The sequence below is a fragment of the Corvus hawaiiensis genome, chromosome 11 (genome assembly GCF_020740725.1).
Source record: "Corvus hawaiiensis isolate bCorHaw1 chromosome 11, bCorHaw1.pri.cur, whole genome shotgun sequence".
NCBI classification, from domain to species: Eukaryota; Metazoa; Chordata; class Aves; order Passeriformes; family Corvidae; genus Corvus; species Corvus hawaiiensis.
In genome coordinates this window covers 2,895,190-2,916,191 of record NC_063223.1, presented here as the reverse complement: position 1 = coordinate 2,916,191, position 21,002 = coordinate 2,895,190, and the positions used below count along the sequence as shown (strand labels likewise).

General features: G+C 44.3%; 1 protein-coding gene across 5 annotated transcripts in view; it reads right to left on the bottom strand.

Moving 5' to 3' along the window:
* TMCC1 (transmembrane and coiled-coil domain family 1) overlaps window positions 1-21,002 on the bottom strand; it is an 87,338-nt gene that overhangs the window by 40,425 nt on the left and 25,911 nt on the right. Inside the window, exon 1 of one of the 5 annotated variants that reach the window (XM_048315358.1) lies at window positions 10,392-10,466. The exons of the other annotated variants lie outside the window; for them this stretch is intronic. Coding sequence (XP_048171315.1) covers window positions 10,392-10,430 — 39 coding nt within the window. The 5' untranslated portion in view covers window positions 10,431-10,466. Of the gene's footprint in view, window positions 1-10,391; window positions 10,467-21,002 lie in introns of those variants that run through there. 5 annotated transcript variants of the gene reach the window in all.

The following is a 21,002-nucleotide window of genomic DNA, read 5'->3' as shown; positions in this document are numbered from 1 at the left end:
GTTATTCCTTCCTTTCACACTGGTTTAAGTTTTTATTCTGCTGAATATTTGGAAGGCAAGTCCTTTCTTGTGACTACCTCTTTTTTTTTTTTCTTTGTTAAAATTTAAAATTTTCACCTGTCTCAATCTAGGTTAACTCAAAGTATGTTCTAAAAAAATTGGTAAAAATTAATTCAGGAGGCTGTAGTCTAACTCAGGTTGGTACATTTCTAGGGTTTACTGTAATCACACATTGATCCCAAGACACATTCATTCATTCTTAGTTTACCACACAGGCTCTGCCTAATATTTCGTCTTTATGACCACTCAGATGGAAGGTAAGGTCCCACCTGGATCACAGTGCTGCCACAGGTGACTGGGTCACCTCTCCAAATCACCACTAAACAGCATTCACAGCTGCAGAGTCCTGCCAGACTGGGACACCAGTCACTAACTGCCCACCAGGACAGCACGCTGCCAAAACCCCACCTGCACCCACAACAGCTCCCTGTGCACACAAACGCTCTCTGCACAGGCTGCTCCAAAAGGCTTTGTGGCTGTCTGGCAGTGCCACGGACATAACCCGAACTAACAAACATACAAACCCCATACTGGGCTAAAGTGAAATTTGTTGCTGTGGCAATTAGCTCATAGAGAAAATAAGCTCATAGGACTTCCACTACTTCTAATCAATATCTTAGAAACAAAACAGCAAAGGCAGGGTCTTCCTTGGCCGATGGCTGCTCCTTCCCCCCAGGCAGCACCTGTCTGTGCCATCCCAGCTCTATATCACTGTCCTGCTCACAGCTGCTGCCGGAGCCGTTCCCTGACCTTTCAGTAACATCACCCAAGATAAGTGAAGAGTTCCAGTAGAGCATGTTTCACTAACCCAGCTTACTGGAACTAGTGTTCAGCAACCAAAGAGTACAGTTGGAGTTGCATAGCAAATCCCACCAAAACCACCGTCTCTCTTTTCCAGCTGTGCAATCCTTGGCACTGCTGTCACGGAGGGAATCACACACAAGCACAGCAGGGACCTACTGACAGGCAGCACTCACTGTCCTGCCTTCTCCTGTCCTGACTGCCCCACGACTCTCTCCATCCCAAAACGTGGCCTCAAAGTAGGCAATAAAACTTTTCTGAAAGTACCTAGTTGTTTTTCTGCTTCCTGACAGGACTATTCCCACACATTTTTAATGACAACTGTCATTGATTAGCTGAAAACAGCTGTTGTAAGACAACAAAGAGTACCCACAGAGGACAAAACATAAACTTCACTCAGAAGACAGTCCAGAGCAGTGCATGAAAATACCCCCTCATAAGCACCTCAGCCAAATAATTGCTGCAGTGTCTCACATTGTTAAAAATAGAACTAATTTCTGCACTGGCAGATGGAGTTTCAGTCAAAATATCCACTGAGCCACTTGAATAATCAAGTGTTCCTTCTCCGTGGCATAACAAAGTAGGTAAAGCAATTTACTGCCATTTATAAAAATTGGGATAGAAATACTGTTTGCTAATTTTTCAGCAAATAAATGAATAACAATAAGGTTTACAGCACTGAGCAGCAAGCCTCTAGCTGAAATGCTGCCAAGTCATCAACACCGTTCTCTACATACTGGCTATTTAATCCCCCAGGTTAATTACCTCCTGGAACAGAAAAGTCATTTAATCTAGAAATCAGGTTTACTCAGAAGGCAGCAGAACGAACTCTAGACCAGCGATCCTCAGTGACCAGAAAGACAGAGTTAGACAGAGGGACAGAGAGCAGCTGATGCACAGTGAGGTTTTTAAAAAGTATATGTATGGTTTTTTAACAGCTACATGTAAAATGCAGTCTTTATGATAATACAAACCTTGCATTATTGTCCAAACTGCTCGTATTTCACAGAGTCAAGTTTTTATTTTCAAATCTTCTTAGCATTTCATAAAATCACAGAACAGTTTGGGTTGAATTGGATCTTAAAGACCATCTAATCCCAACTCCCTGTCAGGGGCAGCTTCTCTGGGCAACATGTGCCAGGTCCTTACCACCCTCATAGCCAAGAATTTCTTCCCAATCTCCCACCTAACCCTGTCCTCTGTCAGAGTGAAGTCATTCCCCTTTGTCCTGACACGTTATGCTCTTGTCCAAAGTCCCTCTCCAGCTCTCTTGGAACCCCTTTAGGCACTGGAAGGCTGCCCTTCAACAAATCTTAATAACCTTAAACACTTTTTCTCTCTAAACGTGGAAGTTAAATAATGTCAAATTTCCCTTTACCTTGCTAAAACTATTAATTCTGTAAGTTAAAAAAAATACAAGGTCATTTTCCAGATGGATGAATTAACAAAACCATTTTGTAAGAAACACTGTGAATGGAACCTGGCCATGCTGGGCCGGGACATAAGCAGGTAAGAGGAGGATGATCATTGAGACATGTCCAAGTACACTAAAAATTTTCCATTAGATGAACTGTGACAAGAATCCAGGCACAACATCTGGAAACTACAGAACAGCCTGAGCAGTCAGGCCGAGTGCACTGCAGCACGTGTGCATTTGCTAACACTATAAAGTCCTGGCACTGCAAAGCTGCACAAACTCCACCAAGTGTTCATTCCATGCCACATCAGTCAGAGCTTCTCAGTTTCTGCATGGGGCAGCAGACAAGCAGCTGAGCTGGCACTCGGGTCTCTCTTCTACCCAGCTTCCCCCAAGCTTACTAAGAAGCCTCACCAGCACACCAGGAGAGGCACATCATCTTCCCAAATCCAAGCAGCCAGGGCCCATGGGAATGAGCCTGGTACCAGCAGGGAAAGCCAAGTTCCTTGGCCTCTGCTGGAACACACAGTCCCTGGTAACCCAATCCTGTCCAGCTGTCAGCACGAACCTGACCACGGTCCCAAGAGCACTTCCGCAGCACGGCCAGCTAATGGGCACCCCAAAAAACCCACACAAACATAGGGCAACAGCAGCAAAGCAGCACGTACAGACTGCACAGTACCTAGTGCAGGAGCTTCCTTAGTTAAAAGCAGAACAGCGTAAAGTTTATCCCTTCCATTACCCTGAAAGGATACAATTTCAGTATTTAACAACAGTTAAACAATAAACATTTGGCTGACTAAATTCCAGCGGCTCTCCAGTGACACCTGCAGCAAGGTCCACTCTCTGCATTTCTGAGCAGTAGTAGCAAGTTCCGTATTTCCGGAATTTTACCAGTATTAGGATAACATGAAACATAGCACAGTCCTGACTTTTAAATATCTAACAAAATAATTAAGTCTAGGGTCATGTAAAAGGATCCTCTTTGAATCTTCACAATTCTCCTGCCTCCATCAATACAGAGGGATGATAAACCCACTGGCACAGGCTGTCATTGAAATGCTGAAGTTGACCTACTGTCCCTCACAGTTCTCCACAGTTTTTCCCACACAATGAATGAAGACATTCTCATGGTATTTTACATAAGAAAACTCACAAAGACTATGTAGAAATAAAGTAGTTAGTGAAGAACTAGAAAAGATCAACATATCCCAATAGTTTTGAGAATATTTGGAACAGAAGAACAAGTGCCCCTTCAAACCAGACCCCAACAACCACACTCTACATAGGAAGGATTTCTCCTTAAAGCAGATGTTTATATTATGTTCAGTGTGAAAAACAGATGAACGACAGCTAATGAGTTCTGAAACTAAAAACCTGCAGCAATCAGCTTTCTAGTTTTGCTGGACAACCACACCACAGGCATTTGCTTGGAGAAATCCGTAGCACTGAGGCCACAACAGCTCTGTGGTGCCCAAGTCCTGCTAGTATTCCATGCTGCATTGTAGGGGAATCCAGGGACTCCTCACGTGGGTCTGGAGAAGCAGGAGATTCAGCCACACTATGTGCACTGTGACTGAACCGCAGTGGCCAAGAAAACTCCTTGCCCAGCAGTCTGCGACCCAATTATTTTAAATCTACAACAGCACAGTGACTTCTTTGCACAGTCTTTAGCTTTTTCACTCTCTGCTGGCATGAAAAGCAGTATTTTCTTCTTCCTCTTTTCACGCAAACGAATAAAATCCTATATTCTTTTTGGTGGGCAGAAAAGAAACTTTAGTCCCACTCCAATACAGCAGTTCCAAACACCAATGACCTTTGGGCACCAGTTCTGCACCTGCACATGCTTTGCAGTTCAGGCTCCACTGGGACACTGCCTCCCCATTAACCTGAAGCTCTTTATTTCCTCTGCTCCTGTTGCCAAAGTCAGCAGGCTGAAATAATTTATTTCTGATGATAGAATATTTCTTTCCTCTGTAAGTTTTTGTTCATCACCAACAGGACCCTGGGACATTTCACACCACAGTGTAAGGCAGTGGGTTTCAGTGCACTTCTGAGACAGACGTGCCTGAGCAAGCACAAACCGTGCCTGCACAAAGGCCATCCTGTGCTAACTTAAGCATTCCTTCAAATTCCTTTTCTTTGGGAGAAGTTAGTGATTCTAGAATGGAGACTTTTACTAGTTACAGATTTTCTGAACATGACTTCAGTGTTCACAGGCTTCCAAGAGTTAAGTAAGACCACAAAATGTGCAGATAATGCAGAGAAAATATTTTTCTGCAGTGTAACATTTACCAACAGCACTCCAGGAAAAAAACCACAACACCTCCTTTGTAGCAAAACTCAGTATTCATTCTGGTGATCTTGGATTTCATTCTTGCTAAGCGTGTGCCCTTTGAATGCCCTATCACAAAACTCAAACAACAGCACTTACAATATTCTGTTTAAACATTTTATTACTCATATTTCAAATCTAAATACAATTTTCTGTTTCATGCATACTAAAACCTTCACAGCAAATCTTTGAAGAACAAAAACCTTGCTTCATTTCCTTAGAAATTCTTCCTGCCTGTTTTAAATTGTCTCAAAGCTGACAACTCAAGAAGGAAATGTTTTCTATGCTGAACTCCCTATTCAAATACCAGTTGATCTCAGGGAGATCCAAACTGTGTCTCAAGTTAGGAAAAAACAAAACCAACAAACCCAACAATAACAAAAACAACCAACCAAACACCCAAAATCAAAAAACCATCTTGCTCCTTTACTTTTCTTGTCCATAGGAAAAGGTTGCTGTAAGGTGAGCAAGTCAGCTCCCTCCACTTTGGGAACACTGAGCAGGTATTACTGAAAGAACAGGCAAATCCCATCTTTGAACAACCAAAATCCTATGAATGAAACCTCAAACATCCTCTTCTCTGCTCAAACGCAACTGTTTACAATTAATCTCTGACAAGAATTATTTTGGAGGCCATTGTTGCATTCTTTGTCACAAGAGGATGTCCCAAACTGGATATCATGTAAATGTTAAGAACTAACTCCTCTTGCTCCCATTATTTCATTTCCCTTGAACTTCCGAGGCCTTCCTCCAGTGTAAGAGCTTTTCCTTTCCTTCTGGAAAGGACCCAGTTTACAAGTGCATCTTTATCACTGACTGTCACATCCAGAACAGAAAGACTTTCAAAATGAGAGCAAACTCTTCTCTGCCCCTGAAGAAACACTGGCTGAGGAAAAAGCCAGCTGGTTTGTCACAAGGAATTGAGGGGAAAGAGGCAAATTCTACACAAGCCAAAATCTCTACAAAGGACCCCTAAAGGTAACTAATTCAGAGTAAGATGCCAACAATTGTAATGCTTCTTTTGATCCCTGATGTGAGGAAATTCCAATTGTTACTGCCATCCAGCCATATGTAAGCACCTATTATAAAGTACGATAATTTTCTGGAAACTGCCATAAGCTGTAGAATTTCATTATTACAAGGAAAGATGCATTTCTGTAAACTGCATTGCCCTATAGTCTGTGTTTACAGCCTTTTACATCATAAGTCTATTTGGCAAAGAGCCATTACATGCAATTTGCCAGACCCCCAGCTGGCATGGACAGGGCTGATTCTCTGGATTACCAGTAATGCTTTCTCCACAAAGAGAAGTTCCCAAATCCTATCTCTAACATCTCTGCTGGTGTAGTTCTATAGACCCTTGTAAATATCAATGTGGAAGATGCTTCAAGTCTATTTTATTTCCTCAGTGTCATGGCATTCATGGAGCTGTTACATTGGCACAGAACAAGCCCCTCAGGAACCCTGATACTCCAGCTTGTTCAGTCAGAGCACCAGAAGCCCATTTTCCCTTCGTAAGATGAATATAATATCTCTATAACATTCTTCCACATGTTCCTCTGAGCAAGATGATGCAGTGGAAGTTTCTTTAGAACCCATCATGCCTAGAAAAGTTCACAGCATTTCTAGTCACTCATTCCACACCAGCATGGCCAGCAATGCTTAGAGAGCTGTTTGCATCTTGCCACCTTTCAGCCTTGTGTAGACAAGCCTTTTGCCTGTACACTGTGAAAAATATCTGCAGGAACAGATTCAAACCCAAGTAACGTGAGGAGCGATACACTGAGACGCTCCAGTTGGCTTGTCTATAATAGGGCACTCAAACAGCCAACACAAGCAAACCCAATGCTACCTTTCCCTTAGAAGCAACAGGAAATTTCTGGATAACTGCCCTTGCATTGACTATGAGAAGCTAATCTCCTGCATGACCCAAGGGAGGGCACACACCTGAGTTATGGTGAGGTGTGCCTGGGAGAGAATTGCAGCACACAACAAAGGCTGCTATGAAAGTGAGCAACCTTCTATCAGATGCCCCCAGCAGTAAGTTGCATCACCTCTATCATGAGAAAAAGGTTAAATTAAAGGTAATCCACTGAGCTACCAATGTGGTAATGAGTATGTCCTTCTACAGAAGATCCCATTAGATCCAACTACCCCACTGGCCTTGTTCAGCCACGGGTACAACAATGCCACTCCAATTCCACAAGGAGGGCAAATTTGAAGAGCCACAGGGAAACTGTGTGCCTGCTGCTCTGTAAAACACGAGAATTGGGTTGAAATGCATCAAATTTCCAAATCTTCCTCTTACTTCTAACTTTTCCTCGCTATTAACTGCAGCCAAGCGACACTGGTTATCGGCTGTAAGGACTGTTTTACCGAGAACTCCGGGAGAGCTGTTACTTGGTAGTGAACAGATACACTCTATCCTGTTGTATCTGCCTGAGACTACACGCAACTCAAGAGGTAAGAGACCCTGAGGAAGCTGCAGCAACGCTGCAGGAAGAAGTTTTTTTACCTGTATCAGTGACAAGGAGAAATGCAGCCTGTGCTGCCAAGCACAGTCACTCCCTGTCACCTTCGCACAGGCGAGCTTCTTTTAGCTCAGCTCTTCCCAGGTTAGATCAACATAACACACTGAAGTTCCTCTCCCATAAAGCAGCTCCATGCACACCAGTGGCAACACAAAGATAGTTCAGATGCTGATAAATCCAGACTGTACTTGAGAGCAAAAGACTTAGGCCTGAAATTATTAATATTTTAATGTGTTGGTTAAATGAATGGAATATCAATCACAGTTCACAAAAATTACCTTTTTTGGCCTTTTCTTTCTTTAAATTGAACTTAGTTACTTGGCTCACTGGAATCTTTCCCAGGAAAGGAGTACCTTTAAAAAAAGGGGATGCATGATACCTTATAAAACCATCCTCAAATACTGTCAATTTGTCTCCATTATTCCCCTCTCACAAAACCAGGTAAAACATCTCAACAAATTCAAGTTGAGTAACAGCTGGATAGAGTTTTGTACTATCACCCCAAGAGTGAGGAATTTCCCTAAATGTAACATATCAGCAACAGCCCTCCTTGAGATCTCGGGCAACAGTAACTGCAGGGCCTCCAAGGATTTCCAAACAGTACAAGATAGAGAGCAGTTTGAACCAAAATACTTCGAAAACACTTTGGATAGTTAAGGAGGAAGGGAAAACAAATGAAAAAAAAAGAAGAAAAAAAAGAAGAAGAAAAGAAAAGGCATAGAGACCTCCCACACAACCAGAGGATGACAAAGTGAACAAACCAAATTTGGCCAGGGGAAGATGTTTGTTGAACCACTCAAAAAAACCCATCAAGTATTTTCCCTTTAAGTCATAACATAAAGGTGCAATAAATGCTGACTCAAATTTGTAACAGTTGCAAACATTTAAGTCGGCAAACTAACATGGAACTTAAGCAGTAATTCACAAATAATAAACAGTGATTTGGTATACATGAAATAAGAAGTAATACTTGAAGATAGGTCTGTGTAAAACTTCCTGAAATTCCTGATACAAATTGGTTATCAAATGCAAACATTTCATGAATTAAGACATGGTTAAATGCTTATACAGCTCTCTCCAGAACAGTACTTCAGAATTGGATAGCCATTATGTAAATAAGAGAAAGGCACTAACCTCATTCATAGAAGGAAGATGGAGACTGGGAAAGCTGAAATGATTTGATGGAAGCCATGCAGTGCAAATAGCCCCACGGAAAGGGAAATCAGCTCTTGGAGATTAAAGCCTGGGTCATGAGGCCATATTTCTCCTTCCTGCATGAAGTCTTACTTTTTCTTTGCTCAGGTTTTATAAGCACTAGTGGCAACATTTTTCAGTTTGTAGCTCTCAAATATGCACAGTCCCATTCTATTTGAAGCCTCCATCATTAAATGTGGTTAGAAACTGCAATTTTGACCTTGCAGCTGCATAACATAGGCACACCATCTAATAATGTCCAATTTCACACAAGAAGTAGACACACCCCAGGAGCAGGTGCTCCACGTCCCATGAAAGGACTTCCCAACTCTGAAGTCTAAGTCAGCGTCCATAAAAGAACCAAGGTTTTCACACAAGAAATACTAATAAAGTACTGTTTTATTTTTATACAGTCTGTCAGTCATTGCATTTCAGCAAAATTATACATATTTTCTATGCTTTCCTTCCAGCAAATGAAAGGTGCTTTGTAGCACCATTTGCCCCCCTTCCCCCAAGGACTCCAACACACAGGACTTCCCAGTGCCATCTAAAGCACAGCAAGGAGACAGGGAGATGCAATTCTCATCCTACATCTGAACTGAGATAAACACAATCCTAAAACAAAGACCAAGCTCTCATTTTCCCCTTTGGTTCACCATACTATAAGAGTTACGCAACTTTTTACAGTTAAAACACAGCAGTTAAGAATATGTCAGGGCCAGACAATTGTTTAAAGTAGGTTTGACACAATCAGAGCTAATGCAGTGCAAGACACAATTGTGTCAGACAACATAAAAATGGAGAGAGCCAGAAAACCAAATTGAACACAGTTCTCCTATAGTAAAAAATCAGTACAAACATTTTTCCAAATCACTCTTCCCACCTCAATAAACAAGGATTATAACGGAGTTATCCAAATGAGTTCATGTTAAACTATTTTGGCTGCCCTACACAAATAAAGCTTAGATACAAAGCTCATTACTAACTAGATCAAGTGTCTTTTGAGGGGAAGATTAAACTCCAGAGTGTCTGTGGAGACTTCTACTGCTTACAGACACAGCTTGACACGTAACAAGGCAAACCCTTAAAAGATGCAAGTTTTGCTTTTCCCTGAAAATGGCCACAACAGTTTCTTTAAGATGAGGAGATACTAAAAAAAAAATTACAAATAAATTAGAAAGATACCACATTATTGCAGAGCTGTAGCTTTTCCCAAGGCAGTTTGCAGGATGTGAATTCTGACCTATTTTAAATGCTGACAACAGCATTTTAGAATTCTGATGACTGCATTTTAAAACCTTTACAAATACACACACGGGAGTTGGGGGCGGGGACAGAGAAGAAGAGCTTAAATGTAAAGTGAAAATTCAGCTTGCCTTTTAAGAGTCCAATAATGTAACTCCTACATCCAGAGTCAAGTCTGCTCACTGGGAATGGTGTGATATACAAACAGGGCTGTGCTGGCAGCTCTAGAACTGTTCGTACCTGCAGTGTCCTACACAGCTTTTATTCATGGATGGATTTTTCCAAATGTTTTTCCAACTACATGCATTGGATTGATTCAGTGACAAACTGCAAGACTACATAGATAACTACTCTCTCTCTTAAAGCAGCTTCCTGAAATAAATTCGAACACTTTCAATTATTAAACAGCAAAACCCGTACACGGCAACTCCTTTGTTCTGAAGCCCCGTGTTGCCAGTGAGGGCTATTGAGCCTGCACAGGGCAGGGCGTGCTCCTCCGTCCCTGCAGGTGTGTCGCTGGAACGGCTCACACCGCTAAGAACCTTCTGCCCAGGACAAAGCACGCGTGTGAGTGCTCTCACAGGCACCTCTCGGGCACACCCGTTAGTCCCGCTGCCTCCTCCCACGTACCCCTGGCCCAGCGTCGAGGCTGCACCGATCCCCATAACCGGCATCGCTGCGGTACCAGCGGCCCCGGGCGGACCCCCGCCCGCCCCCCGGCCGAGCCTTTGTGTCCATGCCGGCGCGAACAAAGGCGGAGGCGCTCCCCGCCCGGGCGCGGCTCTGCCGGGACCCGCGGCGCACCCACCTTCGAGAGCTGCCTACGCAGGCTGAAGCGCTGCACCATGGTCCGCCGTGGGGCCGGACAGCGCGGGCGCGGCGGGCGAGGGGCGGCAGCCGGCGGCGCTCAGCGGGGGCTGCGCATCCTCCGGCGCCGGGGCCGGCACCGTGTCCTGGCCCAGCACTGCCCCGAGGAGCCCGGCGCTGGGCTGGGCCGGGCCGGGCCAGGCCAGGCCGGGCCGGGCCGGGCCGGGCCGGACCGGACAGGACAGGACAGGACAGGACGGGGCGGGGCGGGGCACGGCGCTCCCGCCTGCCGCTGCGGGGGGCGGGCACAGGCACCGCCCCGGCACCGCCCCGGCACCGCCCCGGCACCGCCCCGGCACCGCCCCGGCACCGCCCCGGCACCGGCGAGGCCCGGCCCTGCAGGGGTCTGGCGAGCGCTGCGCCCACCCCGGGGCCCCCCGTGAAGGGCGACCCCGTCCCAGCGCTCCCGCCGAGCCCCACCGGACGTGGACCCCGCGCAGCTCCCGCTCCCTTCGCATGCTGTGGCACGGGAGCGTCAACTCTGCCCCGGGAATCAGCACAGAAGACCCCGCTGCAATCACTAGAAAATAATTCAAGAAAGTATTTCTGTGTTCCCGCCATAAATATGCAATAAAGATGTGTGGTAAAACTGGTACATTTTGCAGTTCTTCAAATGCCGTGATAAGAGCGACTTTGGGATCCTGAAAGTGTTCTTCCTCCCCTCACAGCACCGGTGAGTGATGGACAGAGTACAATCCTGCAGAACAGTAAATTGCAAACCTTGGTTTGCAGCAATGCTCCGGGGGGGCTGCAGGAGTCCAGCAGCCAGGACACAGTGCCAGCCTGTGCTGTGCAGATGGATCCAGCTCTCAACATATGGGCTCAGGCAGCTGCCAGGATGTTCATAAACAGAGGAGGTAAACTGAAAACCCCAAACACAATGAGGAGCTCAAAATCTCTAGAAATAAGTCTGTTTCTCATGTAGTCCTGTCTCAGCATTTTAGTTTTGGACTTCTTAGGATTTTATTTCCAACTCATTTTGTAATTGCCTCCTGCATGCAAAAGCAAGGCTTCCATTTTGCACTACACTGAAACGGCCATGGCATTGATATCTCTAGTACATGGCCTTACCTACACAGGAAAATAGTTTCTCAATAACAGCAAAATTACTGGATCAGGAACAGCTCCCATGCCAGAGCATGTCCCTGATGAGTCTTGACTCAGTATCAGTGCTGGATTATCCAGGACTGTGCTGCTCACTAGCAGGCCTTGGTTGCACTGGGTAGCAAGTACTGGCACAGTGGCTAAAAGGGATCCCATAGCATGCTCCAGCTACGACAAATCTGGGGCCCCAGATGGCACAGTATGTATGGGTATGGTGTGTACCTGTTAGGAATCAGTTGTGCATTGACTCCATACAAAATCCCTCCCAATGGCATGTACTAGGTAAGGACAGGTCACTATCATGCATGATTGCATAGTCTTGTAGAAAAATGAAGGTGCCTTAAGGCCAGAATATCTGCCTTGTTAAGGAAAATGTTTCTAGCCTATTTTTAGTCATCGGGTGATCTGGAGGATAGAGGAGACATTTGCAGCTGGGCCAAGGAAGGTTACGAGAAGGGTCAGTGTGGTTCTCTAAATAGACCTTGAAGGGAAAGTTAAAAGAAGATTAAACAGAGGTGCTTATCTTATAACTGTCATCCAAAAGTAACATCAATAGATGCATTCTTCAGCACCAAAACCCCAGCTGTGAAACAAGAGCAGGATTTCGTAGCATTCTGCCCAGTCAGGGGTAACTCAGGGGTATTGAACGCAGACATGTTCTGTACAGAAGTATTCCCTGCCAGAACTTGGACCCCTTTTCAAAATGCTCTCCTTTTTTTGAAATATATAGAAAGTACATTACCCAGTTACCAGGCCTCAGTTTTGTAATGACCATGTGGAGCTGACAGCACAGAAAACTAAAGGGACTGGGACACTAGAAACACCTCCTTGTACTAGCAGAGGAGACACCAGATGCTCAGGGGATTCTGCATCTAGCAGCTGCATCCTCCTCCTCCCTGAACTGGGTCAGTACTTCTTGTTCTGCAGTTTGGCTATATTCAGAAGCCTCATGCACACCATTCAATTCCTACTGCAGAAAATCCATACCACCACCTTGAACAGCTTGTGTGCCAGGAAAGCTCACGTGCCTACTTCTGCAGAGACCAACGGGGCAAATGTGTGTGAGATGAGAAGGAGAGTGTAAGAGTGTGTGAGAGATTGTGTGGGAGTGCGAGAGAGTGTGAGAGGGTGTGAGAGTACGAGTGTGTGCACACATGCAGTCAGTCACTGGTGCAGTGTGGGAGTTCACCAGAGCACTGGAGTAAAACACTGGAGCCTGGGCAGCCAGTTGGCCCTGTTACCTTATCTGCTGCATCCAAACCTCCCTGCTTCCGTGCTACCTGACAGCAGATATCAATGCTCTGGGTAATCAGCCTCTCGTCCGCTGGGCTTGGTGCCCAAGGTCCCAAGGACTACCTGGTACCTCCCCTGTCCTGCACCTGGGACACAGGGCGCCTCATTTCCTCCACAGACACTTAGCTCTCCTTTCCCCACCAGGCTCCTGTGGCTCAGAGTCTGGGTCAGACAGATACAGATAAGGAATGGAGCCAGTTTGGCTGGGATATTATCCACATCAGACTGAGATGGGACTGTCAGATTAGCAAAATTGATGATAGCAACATTCTCCTTTGTCTCTGGAGCCAAGGCCTCACACTCAGCATTTCCAAACTGATGCTTATGATCTTCACAGTTAATGAATGGCTCCTGCTCTGAACAGAGACACATGCAGCTCTTCGCCTTAAGCCCCTGTTGCTGGACTATTGTCACTTTTTTCCCTCCTAATATTACCTTCCTACAGCAATTCATTCCTGTGTAATAGCTTAATTGGTGAATTCTTCTGGTTTTATTCAAGAATATGATGGAGAAAATCAAGATTTCAGTAAAAGGCACCAAATTTTATTTTCAAATTTAAAATGAACTTGACGTAATGAACTAGTGCCTCTGACTGATATCCTTTCATGAGAACACAAAACACAATTAGAATTAATCTTTGGTACAAAATATCTCATAACTAATTTTCTTTTTAAAAATGCCCAGTAAGAATAGAATTTTTTGTTTTAATATCCCTCTCATGGAGATCTTCTACATCTTATTGCTTGTATATCAAATTCACAGTTTTTAGCAGTTTTTTTAAAAAATTATCTTTTAGCACCATATAAAGCTAGAAGAAATACGTATGTATGAATTTTACACCAATGTTTGACACCTGTAAATGAACAGAAAGGCATCTTCCTGATAACTTCACCTTATACATAGGGACCGTTTGAGATAACCAACAGAAGAGACATTTTCTTACTGCAGAAGGTTTTTAAGATTAAAATTTTATGTCTTGAAACCTACACATTCTCAGGATCAACCCTTTCAGCTTATTTTATATTTATTTCAAAATAAAACACTTAAAGATGCCTCAGTGTTCTGAATTCATGACAGCGAGCCCCAGGTCTCTGCATACAGCAAGGTGTGGGGTCCTACAGGAAACAGCACTGGAGTCAAGAAGTGTTTGAGTCCTCTTCCCCCGGGTTATGAAATTCCCCAGCTCCCGCGGCGTGTCCCGGGCGTTCTCCACGAGCCCGGGCGGTGCCCCCAGCGCGGCCCCGCAGCGCCCCCTGCGGGCCGGAGCGCCGCTGTGCGGCCCGGCAGCTCCGAGCCAGACCCCGCCGCACCGGGGCCGAACCACCCCAGCACCGCCACAGCTGCACCTCCTGCAGAACAGCCCAGCAGCTGTCCTGTCACTGACCAGGGTGGCATTTCACACATCATCTTATTCCACCCCGCTGTTGTAGGCAGGGACACCTTCCACTAGACCAGGTTGCCTCAAGCCCCATCTAACCTGACCATGAACTCTTCCAGGTTTGGGGTATATCAAAGCCCTTCACACTTAAGGATCACCAGAAACTCACATATTTAAAAGATGCCATCTCCACCTAAGAAAATTCTCATCAAGTTCACAAATGAGGTTGATGGAGAGGAAAAGAGAAACCTATGTCCCTTACTGCAGCATCTTGGCTGCTGAGAGGGGCTGCAGCCACCATCAGCATGTCTTCGCCTCCCTCAGTCCCCAACACTGCTAACCCAGGCCTCCACGTCCGCTTTAGTTCAGGCAGTCTTACTTTGGGTAAGACTCATCTGTCCTGCACACATTCAATGCTGGCAGAAAGTGGGACATGGACATAGCATTGCTCAGAGTAAAAATTACTTCAGTTTTTCCAGGGACCATATTTCTGTTCCTGGCTAGCACCAGTTTGCTGCTCAAGTATGGCAGATTTCCACTCCTCATCAGCAAAGTCACAGCCTTCCCCTACTTATAAAATATCTGAACATGCCCCAGAAAAATATCCTTCCTTCCTGCACACCATTTGGAACTGGGAGATTAGATTAGCTCTTTTATTCAGGTCTTCCACCTGCAAACTGCACAAGGCAGATAAACACACCCAGCGGTACCACAACCCTGCCTGATCCTAGCACCCTGGCAGAGTGTCATGGTACTACTCTATGTCTCTCCTCTCTGCCACCCACTTGCTATATGGGCTACTGCAAAGGAAAAGCCCAAGTTTTATTATTTTAACATTAATTTCCAACTAAATTACACTTAGAATTTCTACGTAACTGTTTCAGAAAGCACTCATGAAAACTTCGCAAAAAGGATGACAAATAAGATATATATCACAGTCAAAACTACAATTAGAAATGACTTAAAATGTTTTTGAGTTGCCATGGAATTTGATATTAGCACAGTAATGATCATAGATAGTGTTGGTACAGTGAACAACAGGCAAACAAAGCATTATCTTTAACTTTAGTGACATCCCCACAGTTAAAGACAGTGGGGATAAAGATGGTTCAGCCCCTTTCCCAAAGGCTCAAAATCATAATTTTATTGAAATTCACCCCAATCCTAAGAGAGATTTGGAGATATCTTGGATGGTATTCTACTGTGGAAGACGTGGACAAGTCAAAAACATTGGTGGCACATCTGCAGTGGCTCTGCTACCTGTTACAGCATGCACAGATCCCCAGAGCTTGCTCTATCATGGTTGAACCACATCAGCAGAAGATACAGCGCTGAGTTTTAACAGCACTGCCTACAGAAGGTAGCATTTTTAGCCTTAGAATTGAGCAACCAAGTAACCTCCCAGTGAAGGACGCCAATTGTTGACAGCTTGAGGTAGTAACACCTCCACCCTGCCTAGAACACCACCACCGACTGTAGGACCTGAGGAACACTAGAAGGGCAAGTTAACCTGAAGGAAGGATTATATACACATATATACACATATATAATGTGTATAACATTTTAATGCCAGTAATACTTTTTCTCTGGACCAATAATGACGAGACCCTTCAGACTTCAGTTTTAGTATAACTCTTGGCTCTCCTCATACAGTGTGTGTGAGTGTGTGTCCTTCACCCACAAGTAAGACTTTGAGCCTAATGCCCCTCTCTGCTGCACAAAAGTCACTGTTACCAGAGAAGGAAAGCAGTTCCTGGTGCAGAATGGGTTTCTGGGGCAATTAAGCGACTGAAGACTAATTTCTGAGCTTGTGAAATAACCCTCAGCCTACTCCTGACCTATCTTAACGTGTAATTAAGCCGCCTCAGTGATCTGACAGTATCTTATCTTGCTGCAAGACACAAATAGTGCAACCCTATCACCGTGCACAGCACGAATGTCAGGCTGACTTTTCTGCTGGGAGCAGAGCAGCACAGGCACACGGGAGCCGGAGCTGCCCCAGCCACAAGGACACAGCTCCATTCGGATGTGCTGGGAGCCTGGATCTGCAGCTCCAGGGGTGTAGAGCACCAGTTTTAAGAAACAGATAAATTCCTTTTGTCCTGAAATGCTCCTTGTGCACTGTCCATCGAGGTTCTTGTACACCTGGCTGTCAGGGTACAGGTAGTTCCTGCTTCACCTTCCCAAATGAGTAGAAGTTCTTCCTTCATAGGAGCTGTGCAAGTTGGTGCTGGTTGAACATGACCCAGCTGCAAACACTGAAAGTGAAATGATTTCTAGCATTTCCAGTCCCTTACAGCCAAAATTACAAGATGTTTTACTTCGATTAATTACAAAAAAAAATTACCAAGTGCTTACCACCAATGTAAGCTGAACAGGAGAGCCAACACTATAGTATGGTGCTAAGATTGCTTGTTCTTTGGGGTATGGGTTAAAGCCAAAGTCACCTTGCATAGATCCAGGACATACTGTTCATAGCCACAGTAGACTTTCCACGTAATTTTAATGTTATAAAATACTCTTATCTTTTGCCTTCTCACAGGTGGTTGTCCCAGGTGTGTTGCATGGTGTTTAGGACAGAAGAATTTGCAGAAATAGCTTCTGGCAAATAAGTTACCACTAAGACTATTTACAGTTGGAGAGCAAGTGTTCATTCTTTCACAACTGTGCAATGTATACTGAAAGGGCGGCACCTTGCTGTCTTGTTTACGTTATCATGCAGTGTGCAGACCAGTGTGAGCACTTGGAAAGAGTCACTATAAGTAATTAGGAAAAGCAAGCTTATTGCTGGTGGGTTTTTGATACTCATGGGATCGACATCTGGAAAATATTGATGCAGCTGCAAACTGAAAACTGTAAACTTAGGCCAAAAGTATATGTAGTCATTTTGTAAAATGTGGACATTAACAGAATATAGATTTAAGTTAATAACCAAAATCCAAAGATATTTGAAGTATTTATGAAAACTTATTGTCAAAACTGACAAGTGGATGAGGACATGTGAAGTTCTGTCAGGATACAGTAGGACTGGAGTGGAGCCTTAAAAAGCTGCTCTATGAGAATCCCACCCCAGACAGTAAATACTTTCTCTCATCATTCCTGTAGCCCTAAGACAAGCAAATGGCAACCTGGAAATGTCTGGGCCTATGGAGGCAAAAAGCTGCAAATCCACCAAACTATTTTATACTAAATTAATCCAAGTTGGTCTGTCTTCTCAGTGATGCCAGAAGGTGTCAGCCAAGGGCTTCCACCAAACAGTCCAAACCAATTACCTGTCCAGAAGCAAGACTAAACAACCTGACTTCACTACAGCCATGCTCCAACACCAACACTGGTGTCATGCCCAGGCAACAGCAAACTGTACAGAGACCTCAGCAGTAAAAATCCCAATGAATGAGGTTCCACAAGGCCAAGTGCCAGGTCCTGCATGTGGGTCACCGGCATGGATAAAAGTTTATGCGGATACAACTGCTCCCCAAAGTATCAGTAGTTTCATATCTCTCAAATATCAATATTATTCTATTTGCCATGTCTTGACACATAAATAATTACCCCACAAAAAGCTCTGTAAGTACATGAGACCCAAATGAGAACTGTGCAGGCTCAATCATTTTCAAACAACCACTATCCTGATTTTCTCAGCTCAGTGGGTTGCCTCTACAAGAAAAGATCTATGCAAAAATATTTAGACTGTTTGAAATAAAAGACCAAGTGAAATATCTCAGTAAGATTTTAATTATTACATTTTCAATGCTACAACACTTATTTCTCATCTTCTATACAAAGCCTAACAACATGCCGCAGGATTATTACACATGCAAATATACGCAAATGAAGTATTCAGAAAAATCCAATCTGCTGTTTTGGGATAACATTTTGCCCTTTTACTTCAACAACAAATTGAGAAAACAGAGAATGGAACAATACTGTGAACTAAAAACATTTTGTGTGCAGAGGACTATTAAGAATGTATTCTCCCTTACGCCACAAAGTACTCAATGTTCTTAATTCCCATTGGGAGTGGAGGACCTCGGCACCACAGAATCAGGCTCATCCAAAACTCATTATTCTGCAGAACCATACAAACATGAGTTAACACAACATCAACCTATTTACAAGCAAAGTTACAACAGCACTGGAGTTTTCCACCTTTACCTGAAAGGGACTATCCCAGCCCTTGCTAAACTCCGACCGCTGCTTCAGGCTTAACCCTGTTCTGCACATAAACCAGTGCTTAAAGCAGAGATTGTATTATGCTTTTGTTGTATGGTAAGAGAACCTCTAAATTCTCTGAACAGCCTGAGCAGGCAGCTCTGTGAGCCCCAGTGCCAACGCAGTAACACTTCAGTCTGGCCCCAGCACCCAGGGTCCAACCCTGGTCCAGGGGCTTTGCAGAACAAACAAGAAATAAAGACTCTTGTCTCCAAAACTTTGCAGCATCCACTGCAAAGCATCCACTGACCTATCTTAACGTGTAATTAAGCCGCCTCAGTGATCTGACAGTATCTTATCTTGCTGCAAGACACAAATAGTGCAACCCTATCACCGTGCACAGCACGAATGTCAGGCTGACTTTTCTGCTGGGAGCAGAGCAGCACAGGCACACGGGAACCGGAGCTGCCCCGGCCACAAGGAAAACATAAAACATTGGCAGGGAAAAAAAATACCAACACCTAACCAACCCAACCCCCCACTCCAGTTAACAACCCAACATTTTGAGGAGATTACCCTCCTAAGCTTTCTGGCAGTGTGTTTAGTGGGGGAGGTTGTGTGTGTGTGTAACGGGGTTATAGACATGAGAAGGAAAGTGTAGGTGTATCTAATCAGGAGACAGATGGAAACTGACCCTGCCATGTGAAATAAGCAAGCTGGGGAAAGAAGAAGCTCCTGAAAAAGGAAGAGTGAGGTCTGGTAAGACATTTGACATGCCAGAAACTCTGGATCAGGAGTGAAAGATAGACAATGACTACAGCTGTTTTTAAAAATGCAACAAAAATGACAAAATGGTGCCCAGCACATGAAGAAAGGTGACTTCCATCTGGTTCATATAGTTGGAACAAAGACACCAGGAAAGAAAGGGGTGAAAAATGGTGATGAGATAGGAGCTCTCAGAAGTTTAAACAGTCCAAGACAGAACAGAGGCAAGACAAAATAATATCAATACCATATCTGTTTAGCACCTTTTCCTTGCACACAGCACTCTTCATGTGACACAGGCAGAAGGGGACTCTGAGCAGTAGGCTGGAGAACCCAGCTCCAAGAGCTTTGCTGCTCTGAGCCCTGCCCTTCCACAGCTGCCCCATGGTGGGGCCCGAGTTTCTTAGTACACCAAGGAATTTAATTACAAAATTTCCTTTTGCACTTTTGCAATTTTCCTCGTAGACAACACCAGGCTGATAAAGTTTTTTTTTCCTTTTCCAAACTGTTCAGACACAGCACCTACTGCTAAAAAGCAAACATAACAGCATCGAGCAGGACCAACCCAACAAGCAAATAAATCACAAGCTTTAAACCAAGCTTAACACAGCATGTATGTAGGCAGTGTCAAGCATAAACTCAGATCACTGTGCAGCCTCACACAGAAGGATGAAGCTCAGGGCTTGACTCCACAAAACATGGAAGATATGGAAATAGTCTGGATATGTTTAACAGGTCTTAAGCTTCAGTAGTAAGCTAGACTGAAGCATGGGGGGTCCTGCTCATCCATGCCTGACAAACAGTTCTGCAACAGGTAACACTCCTGCCATTCCAATAAGAAGCACTGACAATTTCACAGCAGTCCCCAAAAGCACATAGAATAATGTGATAAAATAAGACTGATAAAATACAACTGAAGGCTAATTTCTCAGCAATCTAAGTCTGCTGACTTCCTACATCTACTCATAGCAAAACCTTCTGCAGTCACAATCAATTCTTATAAGCAGTAAGGGTGCACTGCACCCAAGTGTGTGCAGTGCCTGCCAGCTCCCTGACTGAACCCATCACCTCCCACTTCAGTGTCCCAGTGAGCAGGTACAGAGCATGTGAAGCAAACAAAATGTTCATTACTCTTCCTAGGTGTCATAAATCTGAATACTGGGAGAAAAATAAAGAAGGAAAGGAAAGCAGAGCAGGGATTTCTGCCACAAGAGCAGTGCCAGCACAGTGACGGAGGTGACATGAGGGCACGGGCAAAGCCCTGTGCAGTTCTCTCTAACACCTGTTACCTGACAGGGCAGAGGAGCCCCAGAACTGCTTAGCACACATCCAACACCAAAAGGAACAGGCTGTGTCACAACAGGGGGAGGTACCAGCAAAGCAAACAACAACAGAAGACAGGAATCACAAAACAGTTATATTGCTTGACTACAAATCCTATGTTATGTAGTTCTTATCATTATTAAATCACAACTTTTTCATTCTATGCATTGCTTCTTTGTTCCTCATAGCTAGTATAGCCCATATGTTCACAACAGATGGATCAATGCTGCAGCTCAGTGACATTTTTCTAATTATAGATGGATTTATGAAATTCTTAAATAATTTCAAAGGAAATACTCCCTGCTGATGCAAGGTGAGTCAGCATAGCTTCACTGTCAGCAGCAAACACCAAAACCAAGGAAGTGAAATCGGTGTGGTTTTATCAAAAGGAAAAGGTGAAAAATTTATTTGAAAGATAAGATCATGAAAAGCTGAAGGAGATAAATAGGCAAAGTCTTGAGAAAGTGAGCACGAAACAACAAAAACAAATTAAGTGAAAGTTAGATGTAGAGACAATCCATACAGGTTGAGTAGAGT